Raw genomic sequence first — 15735 nt, forward strand, 5'->3', positions numbered from 1 at the left:
TTTTTCGACGTATGTTTGAAAAAAGAACAGGAAATGGAAATTAAGTGTGTGTGTGTGTGTGAGAGAAAGATAGGGGAAGGGAGAGAGAAAGTACACATGACACTCAGCTCATGAAAACAGGAAGTGGAAGAGAGAGAGAAAGAGAGAGAGAGAGATGAGTGGGTGTGACAGTGGTTTCGCTGCTGATAATGTACTGAGAGCGCTAAAACGTTCCCGAGTTATTCATCACATGAGTGTGTAGGGAGACAGACGTCAGGGAGCTGAGCTTAGCTGAAGGAAAGACACACACACACACACACACACACTCCCATACTCGACCGCTTACAGTAGTCTTGGATTTTACCAGCCTGTGGATTTAAACTCTCTACCTGCCTGGTCCCTCAGGGGTCACTCTTTAGCTCAGAGTAGGACCTCAGATCGGAGTGCCGGTCATCTGGAGCTGTTCCTCTGCCCGGGATCTTTACATATTCAGCACCAGCGGTTCTTCAGGGTTATTATGTTTCGGATCTGAAAACGAAGAGATGGACTCCCGGTCCCTTCTTCAGATTCTGGCTCTTCTGTGTGTGATCCTGAAGTGTATGCCAGGTGAGACTTTTCATTTCATGTAAAATATTGTGAGCCTTTTTGAAATGTCGTTAGTGCTATTTGTTGTAGTGGTTGTAGTGTTCATAATAGCAACTTATTACTCAGACAGGTTCCATATTGATACGGATAGTATAGAAAAGATTGTAATGTCATAATGGAGACATTAGGTCAAGTGTGTGTGTGTGTGTGGTGGGGGGGTATGTGTGTGTATGTGCGTGTGTTTGTGGGCAGAGTATCACTGAGGGAAATTCTCTTGGTTTTCCAAGAAGAATAGGGCATACACATTCAAGTATTATACATTCAAGAGGTCACAAGGTCACGGAATGAGTCTAATGCTGAATATAGCATTTCATAGATAATTCCCATATGAGCCATTATAAGGGAAGGGTAGAATAGAGTAGTAGACCTGAAAACTGACAACAGAATAAGAGCTATGGAATTCACCAGTTAAAAGAGCTAAACTATATTTTGTGCATATATATATACAATATGTCTGTCTGTACCAACTCACATACAGTACACACACACACACACAATTATATATATATATATATATATATATATATATATATGAAGGGTTCAGATGCAAAAGCCTCTAAATGCCACCTATGTCAAAAATGAGATAAAGATGGTGAGTGGATGCTCTCTACACATAGTATACGCTAATCAAATAATTTAACTTCAAAACCCACTAAATACCACTCTCTTTCTGGTCTGAAATATTGATTTATAGGCGATTTATCGATACTCAATAAATCAATATTGATTTATTGATTATTGATAAATTGCCTATAAATCAATATTTAAAACAAAATTGAGAAGAGTAGCACTTGTTATATTATTTAGGCGATTTATCGATAATCGATAAATTTATTTTTTATATATGATTCAAAACAAAATGGAGAAGAGCAGCACTTGTGGCCATTGAGAGGATGTACTTCCTTGTTGGGAAAGCACTGGGCATTTCCGTGGTCACTCACATCAATAGGCCCTCACATTGTTTGCATTGCGCTATTGGACTTTGCCCTATTGATTATATGATCAATTTCCACCACGAAAGCAGTGCCTGACAGAGCAAGACATGTCATTGGCTATCTAAGTTACTTCATCAGATCCAGACTCTTTATAATCCTTTCCATATTGTGCTACAGTTAACAATATGTTGTGAATAAATGCATACACACATACTAGAGCTAGTCATGCTACCACTTCTACAGGGACAAACTCTAAATGATCTTTCCAACAGGTCTGGATGTTAAGCCACCAGTGAACGTGGAGGTCCACATCTGGGAGGATGAGGTGACGGTTACCTGGCAACCTCCGGAGGATGCTCCAGAGAATGCCAAGTACCTTGTGCAGCTGTCAAGGTTAGTGAGGGTGTTGCAGCATCAGATCCTCTTACACACAGCAATGTGAAAGCCTGACTGTGAAACTGCATTGTTTTTTTTTGTTAAGTTAAATGTATTTAGTGAAGATCTTCATATGCAGTCATAGACTGACTACGGCTGGTGGACAAAACACACTTTAGTTTAGGGAGCACATGTTAACCATTATTACAAAATTAATATGTGTAGGTATTAGTGCTCAACAAACGTCATTTATTAGGCACATTTATTAGGTCTTTATTGAACCCAATAGGCCATTTATTCATGGTAAGCAACTACTTTGTCTTGTAACAAATGTTACTTTTATATAGTATGGAAGGATCAAAATATAAAATCTACTGACTGACTAACATGTGTTCCCTAAACTAAATATTACTGTGTGCTACCTTTGTTGTGAAATGGAGAAACTAATGACTGTACTGTTGTGTTTCACAGGGCTAATGATCATCGGGTAAATGTGTCGTCTTGTGCGCTAACTGTTCTCCCAAAATGTGACATCTCTGAATTAGTCTCCAACTACTCGTCACGTTATTTTGTGTTTGTGGGGTTGCTCACTCTGCAAGGAAAGTACATATGGAAGAAGAAATCCTTCACAATGAGAGAAAGTAAGTTTGCTGCTCAAGCTTTTCCACTCAATTCTTCATCTCTCACCTGCCCCAGTGGTGCAAAATTGTGTCTGTCTGTGTGTGTGTGTGTGTGAGAGAGAGAAATGAGGGAGAGAGAGAGAGAGAGAGAGAGAGAGAGAGAGAGAGAGAGAGAGAGAGAGAGAGAGAATGTGTGTGGGGTGGGGGACTTCTGGGGGACAATTCCATGAGCCTTGCACTCACTGAATAGATTATTACTTACGCCTCACAATTTCTGACTCTGTGTATACAGTGTGACTCTGTTTATTTTGTACAAATGTCTGTAAACCCCTGTTTTGGTCAGAGTTCCTATTCTAAGATGTGCTTCCCTAGCCCTAACCCTAGGTGTATCTCTTTTGACGGTCTCCCTCAGGTAAAATATTCCCCCCAGTCTTCAGTTTGGCTGCGGGCTCTGGATCGGTCGCCGTTAAAGTCCAGCAGAAGCCCAAACTCCTGCTGATCTTTAAATATGGCATAAAATACAAAGTTTCTCTGAAAGGACAGGACAAGGATCAGGTATGTGCATTGGCAAGTTTTGCTGTGTTCCATCAATCTATACTTAGATAATGTAAATTATTACAGTACAAGGGCCATTCTCCCCAGATCAACTTGGCCTTGCATAAGGGCACAATGTTGGCTGTCGGGAATTGAACCCACAACTTTTTTGCCTATTGAATGCTAGCCCAGCTCCTTAACCACTGCGCTACCCCTGCCCAATCTAGCTCTGTCAATGTAGTGTAGTGGTGTCTGATGCAAGACTTGTTGGATCTGGATCTCCATAAGTAACTGTTCTCTGTCTTTTTTAGATCATTCAGGAGAGGGATTTTGTATATGATCCTCCACAATTCAACGAGGAAATCAAATTTGAGGATTTGTCATGGGGTCAAACATACTGTGTGGATGTGAAGGCAGAATCCCTGTCGGTGAACATCAGTAACCACGCAGTACATTGCATATACCTACAGCCAGGTATCGTTCATTAGTCACTATACCCATAGTGTCTTACATGTTATTGCCATTGGTGGATTCTATTGACCTTTCTCACACATTTTCTTCTTTCTTCCCCATCAGACAACTTCACAGTCATTGCTCTTGTGGTTTCTGTCTTTGTCTCTGTGGTGGTTCTGGCAATAATTGGTGGAGTATTATACGTCCTGTGCCATCCAGCCAAAATGCCTGCTACCCTGGTAAGATCCAAAATGGAGAGACTGGTGTAGTCAACATGATTTGTGTGTTGTGTGTGTGTGTGTGTGTGTGTGTGCATGTGTGCGTGCATGCGTGTGTGTGTGTGTGTGTGCACGCGCATGTGTGTTTGTATTAGGCAAATAGGAAAAGCAGAACTGCATGCAACATAGTGCTGAATAAACATCTCATCTGTAACCATATTTTCTCAATTCTCTAAACTGTAAACATCGGGGAACCCCATGGTTTCTCAGTATCCCAATGCCATGATAGCAAAGAATGCCTTAGGTCACTGTTGTCAGTAGTGTCACACCTGAGTCTTGTGATTTTCCCGTGACTTTATGGTGAGAGATAGACCATAAAAAAAGGACTTGAGATTCACTGTTTCATGAGTGATTAAATTATGGAGTTCATATCTATTAGACACTTTTTTTTCAGAAACAAAAAAAACCCAGCAGGGATAAATTGATTGCAATTGTACAACTTGACCAACTCTCTCTTCTGTCCAACAGAAACCACCGGGCACCAAGTGGCAGCCCCTCAGAATTGACCAGACGCCAGTGGAGGTGGTCATTACCAATGGCTGGTTCCTGTCTCGCCCCAATCCGGAGGGCAAGAGAGATTTCTCCGAGGACAAGATGGCCATTCTCCAGGAGGAGGAAAAGAGGGGGAGCCTGGACAGCGGGGTGAGCATGGTGGCCAGCTCCACCGGTGGAGACGCCGGGATGGCGAGCCAGCCAGGACTGCAGGAGGACAGCGGCTGCGGGAGTCTTGGAAGCTCTGCGGAGAATGAAAGTGAGCATGGTGGAAGCACCATGCTGCTCCTACTGGAGGGGAGGAATATGTGCAATGGGGTCACGCAGAGAGAGGACAGTGGACTCGGACTGGCGTTTAACAGCCAGTCAGCTGGGGGCTCAGAGGGGGAGGACACTGGATCGCTTCCCGATGCAGAGGTCATGACAGGGGATGGTTACCGCAGTAAGAGCCCATCTACTCTGCCGGACTTTAACAGCTGTCCTGAGGCAACCCTGACACAGACTCAACCAGAAGCAGACTTTGACATGGCTGCCCCTGTGATCGGCTACAGGCCCAGTCAGGTGATAGGACACATTGCGCCGACCGTTCCCGTTCACATACCCATGGACACTAAGGAGCAGGACTTGCCTGTTTCAAACTATCTGAGAAAGATTCAAGCAGTGGAAACCACAGGCTTGCTGGACTCACTGACCCTCTCGTGTCAGAGCTCCCAGAGCTTAGACGAGACAACACCGTTCATTGTGTCTTTGCCACAGTTCCTCCTGAGCGAAAAAGGGGCAGACTATGGACTGTCTCTTAATGATATCGAGCTGAACTTTGGCTAGGTTCTTTACAAAGAAACTTCTCTCTTCAAAGCTGACTTTAGGCAAAGTCCTTCTAGGCAAGTCCCCCCCCCCACTCGGCTGCCATCTTGCAACGCACTTTGGCCAGTTATCGGGCAGCTAATACAGGAAGGGGCAGGATATTTATAGTGACTACTGCCATATTGGCGGTGCGAACTAACCCCATGCATTTCTGTGGGCTAAAGATTCTTTGAGTGCTGTGTCTCCTCATTAGAAAGTCTCTGCTTTAGATGAGCAAAGGGAGGGTGGCCATTTTAGCACCTTAGACCACAGACAGCTCCAGCTGTCCAATGAAAAAAAGGGATTCTCTGTACAAGCTCTTGCATGCATTGTGGACAGTAGACAGTGGACAGATTAAGCTGATGGCAGTTGCTGGGACTAGACTTGTGGGCGGCTGTTGGCTGTGAATGTTAGGTTTCGTTATGAAGTCTCCAGAGACCCCTGATCAATTGTTAGGTTTCGTTATTAGGTCCCTGGTGGTCTTTTTGCACATCCTTAAGGAAGGAGACCTTTTGGTTGGCTTGGACAGCAACTGTTAAGAGAAGCAACAGAGAAACAGAAATGACAGAAAAACAGAAAAGGTGTACTCAGATAGTAACAGCTTAAATTGTTAATTTCCTCTGACAAGTGTTGATGGGACACATAGGTGTATGCGTGCTCATAATATCTTTTTTTCATACTAATTCTGAAGAAAATCGGCATTCAAACTGTGAATATTTGCTTAAATTAATTCAGTATGAATGTTATTTCCTCTTGCAGCAGTGTCCATCAAAAACCTTCCATCAATCCAGGCCATTGTCTGGATCAAAAGTCTATTGCTTCTAGCCTTGGTTAAGGATGAAACCTTTGGCAGTAACATTTCAAATCAGCTGACATTGACAGTTAACTTGCCTATATTATTTATTGAAGTTTGCACATGATGCAATGCTGACTTGTTTCTATGTCTATGACAGCATTTGTTGTTTACATTCCGTTACAATTTTGGACAATAAAGTGATTTACAGATATATCCATCACTGCATTTTCTCTTTTTCCAATAACTTCATTTGAAATGCATGTTCCACATGTCAACAAATGATTGCAATCGCCAAATAATTTTAGGTGTATTTTGCTTTTAAACAAGGGAGGTTTTATTTCCTTTTTCACAGAACGGGAGATTTATGACACAGCTATATTTAATATATAAATAACTGAGAAGTGAAATAGTCCATGATGGGGGAAACACAGCAGAGAGAACTAACGATCTGAGAGGGTTTCCCACATGTAAATGAGAGAGGTGGGGGAAACTACAGACAAGCAGCGCTGACCCAAAACAGCTGCCTGTTTCCTGTTTCCTACTCGCGGCCACCCAGTATTGTCAATGCTTGATATGACACAGCACGCTTTTGACATACATACGTAAGCCTAGACCCACTGGCCGGAAAGGATGTTTTGGAAGATCCATGATAATTTGCGAACTCATAGATGTCAGTTGTTTGTTCATGTGAAAATTCATTAGGTAATGCTAATTTACCTCTCTTTCTCTCTGGGCAGGAAGTTGGCCTTTTTTGGATATGACATGTACAAGCACGCTGATGTTAATGTAAAAATGCTAATGGAAACATGTTAATGTGAATATGCTAATGATAAAATTGCAAAGCGTATGTATTTTTAAATCATGAATGGACTGCATTTATATATGGCTTCTCTGAACACTCAAAGTGCTTTACAGAGTAATGCCTCACAGTTGCCCATTCAATTAGGCTACACATTCATACACTGGTTTTTAATGCAATAATTATTTTTTCACCAGTTAATGCCAAGCAACAAAGAAAAACTGAATACATAACAAATGTCAACTTGAAAAAACTTAACAAATGTCAACTTGAAAAAAATCAGGCATGTTTAAGGGGAAATCACATCATCTAACACCAGCCTCTAAGTTACTGCCAACTTGTTATTTGGGGGTGTAAACCTTTTCCTCCATTTCTTTTAAACATGGACTCCCACGTATTTAACTCTTTCCTTGAAAATCTCAAGCTGAGTGAGTACTCCTCCACAGGGGATTCCTCGGTGTATCATGACAGTGCGCTCTCCCCAGTTGACACACTGTCTCCCCAGTGATCAGGCGAGGGGAGGACCCGGCATCAAAGTGAGTGACCTGCTAACAGGGCGAGCAGGCGTTCCTGTGGTTCACCCACATCACGCCACGAACAGGCAGTCAGCTAAGTTGATTAAAGGCTTCAGATAGGTCTTATACACGTTCTATGATGACTCATAGCTGCATACAACATGATACATGGCCCATCTCTCATTGGTTGATCTTTAAGGAGTCACTGTATCATCTTTGTGTCTATTGAAACTCTCTCGGCTCCTTAAATATCTTTCAACAACCAGCCAACACGATTGTTTAACAGTTTGGACTTTCAACCTCCATTGGTCTGCAACCAGTTAGCCTACATTACGAACTAACTTTCTAACCATGGTATTCAGAATACAAGGCTGTTGCCTTCATTAAATAATGAAAATGGCCAGAATGAATGATTACATACAATTCATCAAATCAATCAATATATGGCGTGGATGAGAGTAGGTCAATTATACACAAGGCTGTGATTTGGCTGGAGGCACGAAGCCAGAGATGGATCACGGATATATCCTTTACCAACACCAAGTGGTATATTGTTTGTATATAACAACAGTATACACCAGCTAAAGTTATATATGATAAAATGTTGTAATCTTACATTTGGCATCTACTGTTGTCAAGTAATGCAAACGTGTCTCTGCAGCCAAGTTGAGTTAGAGAGGCCAACATTGTGCATAGTATATTTTATACTTGCTTGGCTTCACGTTATGTGTTAATTAAAACATTCAACTGCAGAAACTGTCAAAATCTGTTGTTATGAAATCGCTGCTTTATTACGTTGGACATTTAAATGCAAAATGAGGCGTCATTACTAGTGGTAAAAAAGTGGGGGGATATCCAGGATATTTTGGGATATCCTCACTCATGGAATACCCTTTACGTAGTTAGTGTTACTGTGCCAAACAAAAATCAGCTGTTGTATCTGTATGTTACTTGGTAACCATTATTGCTGATGAACGACTTTGTTTGGAGGATGTATGGCAATTCATATCGATACACTATCGCATTTTGTATGGCAATTCATATCGATACACTATCACATTTTTGTTTACTTTATGAAACCTCTGCTGTTTGTCATGCCTAACAAGACCTCTTAGTTGTTATAAAATCATTTTAGCCTACGGACGCTGGGAGATTATTGCTTAATATCATTTGGTGCAATTAAAAGTGGAGGTTTCTGACAGCATCCTTCCAACCACCGATGTGATCTGTTTGAGTGTCTCCTGAAAGGGGGAGTCCCGGAGACAGCCTGTTGATTCTGTCAAAAACCTAAACCTGCTCTGACATTTAAACATTCTCCAATGTCACCAATTCCTAGAAAGTATATGGGCTGTTGCAAGAAAGTATATATATAGTATGAATTTCTGTTGAAAGCAGATGATGAAAGACTGGCTGTAGCAGTCCTAATTAGCAGTGCTAATCCCTCTTAGCCATCCTGGAGCTAGCTCAATGACAACTCTGTGTCTGGCGTTATTATGATTAATCTGGACCCATGTTTTGCTCATCGAAGATGGTACGTTCCCAAAAAATCAACCTGATATTCTAATCTGTTGCTGTGTTTAATCACTAGCACATTTCAACAGGTATGTCCAATAGAACCGTACAGAATGTCCCCATGAATGATAAGGTGAGCTAAGGTCACAGTGAGGTCACACGGATAAAGAAATATCCGCTTCGAGAAACGTTCTGATGCTTAGGAAGAAATGGAGTCCCATTTATAAGAAGTTATAAAGTCAAGTGGTTAGTCACCATTCTGTGGTGTGTCAGCTTCCCCTTAGTGAAGAGGTATCAGTCTCTGACATCGTGTGGGAGGACTCGCTTCCTCTAAGGCAAGATGATCATAAGGCAGATTAGGAGAAGGCCTTAGACTTTGCTTTGACATATTTGACACTGGATCTAGTATAACATAACATAATACAGTTTGGATATAGTTTAGTATTAATAATAATATTGGGTTTGGATCCAAATAGGACTCTTACACTTTATTTCACCAGATACCAGTGTTCATTATGCACAGTATGTAGGTTTCAGAAATATGGGTTGATTACAGTTTTTTTACACTGCTTACACAATAAATCTTGTCACCCATGTTTTGAAACCTGTCACTCAAACACCATAACCCCGAACCAAATCTGCAAATTCATACACTAATTTTCAATTTCATGAAACACTTTTTGTAGCCTGGAGATTCCAGAAGCAAATCCAGAACCAAATTCTGGCCATGAATAATTAAATTATTTGGCATAAGAATAATTTTCTTGTTGGCTGTAAAATACTGTATTCAGAACAGAACAGCATACATTTGGAAATGTTTGGTTACAATATTGCTTACATATTTACTGTGAATATTTCAACTTCAATCTGTAGATGACTTTCACAAAGGAATCAGGAAGCCCTCAGGAATCAAATCTAGACAACCATGGCTTGGTGATATACGATGGATCGAACTCATTTACAACGAGCTGTATGTTTCATGACTGATTTGGGGTGTTCATTTTGAAATCTCATTTTGGCAGACATGCTCTACCACAACATGAGGCAAGATGAAAAACACTGAGACCCTTTTCACTACCCAGATTATCAACTCACTCTCTGTTGGAGCATACAGTGTGTTTCAGCCCCCTGTAATCCCAGGAATACTCTGGTAAATTGCCACTCTCTGTAACCTTTAATAAATAGACTGTGAAAATATAATTTATTCCTTTTTGCTTTTCCTCTCCCTGCAACAGAGTGTCACACATAAATGTCTAACCAGCGCAACCACAAGAAGAGTCAGAGTGTCACGTCCCTAAGGGTTAATGTTACACGTGTTTGTTTTGATCTGTCTCACCTGTGTTTGTGATTGTATGTTTTGTGCTTCGTTATACTGCCGATGAGTTAACTGGCGGCCAGACGCAAGTAATCAGGACTGAACAACCAGCTGATCGGCGAGGGATGTGTGCATTGGCTGACTGTGGTATAAAATCCCAGGTATGACTCTAGTGAAGAGGTCGGGCAGGGCTACGAGACGCGCCACTGCGGGAGAGACGTTTCGTTTATGGACTGTTAGCGTGTTGTCGTATTGCTGTGGTGTTTGGCCCTGTCTGTGTTCTCTCCCCTGTCCCTGTTTGTTTTATGTTGCCGGTGCCGACGGGACTGGACTGTGCTGGAGCTGGGAGCTGAGAGCTGAGAGCTGAGGAGCTGATGTGCCAAGACGATCCATAGTGGAGGGACGTAAGAGTTTTGAGTGAGTGACTGAGGCCGGCTACTGAGCTGGCGATTGGCTTAGCGATCTGTTTACATCCTCCTCAGGCGGTGGTTCGTTGAGGGAGATCAGCGGCGGCGGAGGAGGTCACACTTGGAAATGGACACAACGTACTCAATCTGATTCCAAAGGAACGTAATTATGCCTAGCAGTGACTGTATGAGTGGGTTTAGCAGCATTGTCGGCCTCCGGTGCTGAGCCTGTGCATTCCTCTCCCTCTAGGCTGCAGCGAGTGGGAGGAGCCTCCTGTTGCGTGCGAGGGTGCGCCCCAGCCTATCAGTGAGCAGAAGAGGACGTGGGAACGTTCGGACTGAGCCTGCCAGTTAGCGGTTCACTCGGCGCATAGGGAGGACTGCTGGCCGCCAGTTAAGTGCAGGGATGTGCAATGGACATTTAATATGGACATGACTGTATAATTGTGGTGGTGGGTTGTTAGTGGATTTTTGGTTGTGTTTGGTATTTACTGTTATTTGATTTTGGGGGATTCCATGGGTTGGCTGTGGCAGGGCCAATATATTCCCCCATGTGTAAGATTTAATTTTCTGTTTTGTCTGTCTATTTTTGATGTGAGATTTAGCCTCCCTGCAGGAGGTGGTCTGATGGCTGCAGCAGTAGACCGTATGGGGATTTGCTGTGCTGATGTAGCTAGCCTTGTGGTGTTCTCTATATTGAGTGGCTGTTCTTGTAGTTTAGCCTAACCTTGTGGTGTGATTTATGCAACTGTGATTTATGCATACTTTGTGGCTCACTTGAATGCTGTGTATTGTTCCTGGTGTTGTAATTGCTTACTGCTGCAGAACGTATGGTGGGAAGAGACTGTGGGGAGGTTATCCTTAATAAATATTGATAATCTGCACTTGTGTGTCCATGTTGCTTGTGGTCAGGAGGTCCTAAGAAGTCCCTGTTAGGGGAACAGAAAATTGGGTTGTGTTCAGACTGAGAATCCCCCCCAAAATCAAACCGGCCTTGTTCGGTCGCGACAAGAGTAAACATAACAGTCAGCAAAGCCAACACCACATCAATTGAGTAGTAAGAAAACCAAGGCAACTTGTAGGACTCTGTCCTCAAATGACCTGTCCCTCTGTGTCTCATGACAAACTCGATCCAGAAGAGGGCTCGGTCCAGCGGCTTCATGGGCTGATCGCGGTGCAGCCTGGACAGTCTCAGCATGTTGCCGCTGTAGGATGGCTCGTGGAGCACTTCCTGCAACGCCTGCAGGAAGCTGGCTCGGTTCACCGTGGCGATGGACAGAATCTTTGCTGCTCCACGCTCCCGAAGCCGGACAAGGTTATCCAACTGGTCCGAGTAAATAGGCAACCCTACTACCGGTACCCCGTGGTAAATCGCCTCCTGGATGCCGTTCGTTCCTCCGTGAGCTACAAAGAGTTTTACTTTTGGGTGGCCCAGTAGGTCATTCTGAGGCATCCAATTGACTAGTAAGGTGTTGTTGCCCAATGCAGGGGGCAGTCTGTCGCCAGGGAACCTCCATATGATCTTCTGAGGCAGCTGTGCGAAAGCAGCAGCTATCTCATCGGTCATGTCTGCGGGCAACTCTTTCACAAATGTGCCGAGTGACATGACGATAACGCCCTGCTTGCCCGAGCTCTCGACAAACAGCTCAAGTTCTTCGGGGAGTGCCTTCGCTGGCACACACTGAAATCCCCCCATGTAGACGACGTTAGGCATCGTCGGGCGCGGGAACTCAAACACAAAATCAACCCTCATCAGCCAGATATCTGCCGCCTGCAGGAGCTCAGAGAAGTCGACCTTCGGGGAAAAGTAGCGGTCGCAGACGGCCTGGTACTGGGGCTTTACTCTGAGCCATTGATGAAACTCGTTCAACAGGTAAAAGAGCACGTTCTTAGTCCTGTCGAGAAAAGTCATTTTATCAGACAAGCCCAGTCCGGTCAGTGGGATATAGGACAGTGGTGAGGGTGCGATTGCAAAATGGCCTTCTCCAGCTGTGATCCACCTCACGTTGTAGACCAGGGGTAGATGGAGGAAGTGAGCCAACATTATCCCGGTGCCAAGACAGGGGTCAGTCAGAACCAGATCAAACCGACTCTAATTCAGAGTTTTCATCAAGGCCTTGTCCTCGAAAATATTAGTGGCCATTTCGCACGTGATTCGGTGGGCTTTGACCATGGTGTTGAACATCTCTGCATGCAGACCCATGAAGTTGAGCATGGAGCTGTTGCTCCTCTGGGCCTCGATCAGTCTCTTGATGACGGGGTTCACAAAGTCCTCGTTGAAGCCCTCGCTCACTGGCACGGTGATGGCCCCGTAGTGGGGGGCCCGCTCCTTTACGTACCAGCTCTTGCAGGAGCGCAGCACGGTGACTGTGTGGCCACACTGGTGCAGGGCCTGGATGAGGAAGTCCATGTTGACCCAATGGCTGCCATCCATGGGGACCACCAGCACCTTTCCTCCATCACAGACCAGGACGGACATGGAGATGAGCAGAACCAGTAGGTGGAGGTGCTCCTTAGGAGTGAATGGGACCATAGCACTGTGGACTGTGGAAGCTGAGAGAAGAATGACATTAGAGGTCAATATTCTGGTCAAATGTGTCAGTCATTAGAGATCCATATGAAGAGTTTGGTTCTAAAACGCTATATCTCCAGTTTTAAAAACATTAAGAAGTCAGTGTATTTAGTTGTGTATTTCAGGTAATATTAATCAGATTGCAGTTGTGTTGTTTTGATGAGTAAAGATAAATCAAATAACAATACCCAATTACAGTTCTACTGAAATTACTTGGAAAACAAAATGTAAATTCATTACTGTTTAGCTAATCTACTGGTCTCTAGGTGATAAACAAATGAGTGATAAAATCACTAAGTGTCATCATATTTGCTGATAAAGTTTTATTACAGTCCACCTACCTAACTGTCTAGACAGTGAACTCGGGACAGTGCCAATACAAACTTCACAATCTTTCTTTTAGAAGCATTAAACTATCGTACACACCAGGCAGACAGTAAAAGCAGACAATGACTCACTAACAAGTGCTTTTCTGTACTTTCCCCTCCTAATGTGAGCGCCACCCTATAAGCATCAGAGGTATGGCATCTGGCATCAAGGCTTCACACCCACTTCATTGCCCCACCCGATGAACACGGAAAGAGACATGCATTGAATGGGGTGAAATATATCTAAGTATAATGTGTTTTAAAAAGATCCAATAGGCTTCACCCAGTTACAAGGCCGTAATCATTATCTATTTTGAGCGGGACATGTCCCCCCCTATATTCAACTATGCTTAAAAATGTCCCCCATATAAAGACAGAAGCGGTACAAAATTGACCGCTGCCCAGTCCTGCACATTCTCTCCCATTTTTTTTCTTCTTCAGTAATTTCGTGTCAACGACTGAAAGACCACAGGCGCACACACACTCACAAGCGAACCCACACACACAGAGAAGCACACATACACAAAAGCAAACACACACATGCACATACTCATTCACATCTACAAATGTTGAAGGAGTAGGGGGATGGAGTAGGAGATGGAGACAAACTGACAAGCGTGATTTATTTTTGCAGAGAGAATGTGCAGGACTGAGCTGCGGTCATATTTTGTACCGCTTTGCGGTGCATCTAGTTTATGTCTCTTGTTTTTTATGGTACTGCAGCATGCCTACTCATCAGCACAGGCCTGTTGCTCATCAGTCAATCACGGTGGTCACTGCAAGCAAACTTATGCTTGAGAATCAATGTCGACCACAGGAACGTAGGCTTTCTCTTATAATTTCAGCTGTCATTTTTCTTTACTAAAAGTTAGTCTCAGAAGTACCTCAGAAGGTAGTCATGAATAACCTACGCCGATGTCTAGGTTCCATGTCAGTAAATGTTTCCATGCTGGCAGGGTGTGGTATATGTATGGGGTAATGCTGCATGTGTCTTACAATAACAATAACTAACAACTTATGGCTAACAATAACATCTACCCTAACGGTAACACTTTACTTGACACTGTCATGAATGTGTCATAAACAAGTCATAAACGCTTCTGTTATTAAGTGTCATTCAGTTTTTATCATAACAAGTTAGGGTTAGGATTAGGGTTAGGTTTAGGGTTTGGGTTTGGGTTAGGGTTAGGGTTAGGATTAGGGTTAGGGTTAATGTGTCATGACAGTGTCATTTGTTCATGACAGTGTCATGTCACTCTTATGTCAATACTGTCAAGGAAAGTGTTACCCATCTATAGTCTTTCTGCGCTGGAACTGTAATGTCAATCTGCAAAATACATCAATCTGCAAAAAGTACAGGGCCTACAAAAGATTAGTCAATATTTCTTGATTTGCGATTCAGATCAGAAATAACTAGTTCCTGAACATCATGCAAGAATTTTGGCAACATGCATCATTTATTAATAATAGCAAGTCGAAAAAAGGTGGTTCCTCCCGCTTCTGAATTCCAGTGTGGTGCTTCACGGGAAAAGACCGATCACGTAGAGAGAGAGGAGGAGCACCGGAGAACACAGAGTTCTATGGATTCTATTTCTTTTTTTTTATTGTGGTGCACAGCAGACTAACGTTTCGATGGATGTCTATACTATCTTCATCAGAGTAGCAGAGAGAAAGAGCGAGAGAGCGCACATGATGATGCCAACTGGGCAGTGATAGAAGGTGGCATGTTTGAGTGAGGAAAGGAGCAAAGAGGAAATGTCCAGTTAAAAAAGTGTCATAGATTAGTCTAGGGTGCAGTTCATTTTGACTTTAAAGGAGTATTTGACCGCTAGAAAGATGAATGTGCATTCAAATTGGGTCAATTAAGTAAGTGCTTTCTTGACCTAGCCTGGGTTTTCCCATGCTGCCTTGCGCGCACGATTTTATTCACGCTGCTAGGCAGCCTGGATTCTATGGACTTCGTTTTCACCTCAATGAAGGAACCAATCACAGAATGGAGGGAGAGGCAACAAGACAATAACAAATTGACAGCATAGGCTGTATGTCCGTCATTTAACTGATGTCCAGCAGGAGCGAAATTTGCTGAACTTTTTTATCACTCGTCTGATATGAAACTGCATAACCTACTGTTGATGACTGCAATGTCATTGGTTAACACTCGCATCTGCTACAGGTAGCGATAACTTCTGATGTCAAGTAACAACCATTTAGGATATGTTGTAAAATATTGAAGTTGTAAGACGTTAACATAGCTTAAATTATGTTTATTTTGTCCCCCATGCCTGTTTCATTCCTTC

General features: G+C 43.1%; 1 protein-coding gene and 1 pseudogene across 1 annotated transcript; one reads left to right on the forward strand and one right to left on the reverse strand.

The window, feature by feature from the left end:
• Positions 1-219: 219 nt before the first annotated feature.
• Positions 220-6163, forward strand: il10ra (interleukin 10 receptor, alpha). Its single transcript, XM_076282815.1, has 7 exons — positions 220-585; positions 1832-1952; positions 2406-2575; positions 2967-3109; positions 3400-3562; positions 3665-3780; positions 4288-6163. The coding sequence occupies exons 1-7, from the start codon at positions 522-524 to the stop codon at positions 5134-5136; spliced, it is 1626 nt and encodes a 541-aa protein (XP_076138930.1). The 5' UTR covers positions 220-521; the 3' UTR covers positions 5137-6163.
• Positions 6164-9977: 3814 nt separating this feature from the next.
• LOC143121249 (UDP-glucuronosyltransferase 2C1-like) lies at positions 9978-13031 on the reverse strand (annotated as a pseudogene).
• Positions 13032-15735: the final 2704 nt, after the last annotated feature.

Source organism: Alosa pseudoharengus, unplaced genomic scaffold, assembly GCF_046254945.1.
Source record: "Alosa pseudoharengus isolate Yale_2024_CS ecotype anadromous, Long Island Sound unplaced genomic scaffold, YU_APseudo_1.1 YU_APseudo_1.1_scf_13, whole genome shotgun sequence".
NCBI classification, from domain to species: Eukaryota; Metazoa; Chordata; class Actinopteri; order Clupeiformes; family Clupeidae; genus Alosa; species Alosa pseudoharengus.

Bases quoted from the DNA above. Each gene is read 5' to 3' on its own strand.
- il10ra (XM_076282815.1), top strand. From the start codon at position 522: ATGGACTCCCGGTCCCTTCTTCAGATTCTGGCTCTTCTGTGTGTGATC. The intron at 586-1,831 runs GTGAGACTTTTC...TCTTTCCAACAG, and splicing joins GATCCTGAAGTGTATGCCAG to GTCTGGATGTTAAGCCACCA. The intron at 3,563-3,664 runs GTATCGTTCATT...CTTCCCCATCAG, and splicing joins TTGCATATACCTACAGCCAG to ACAACTTCACAGTCATTGCT.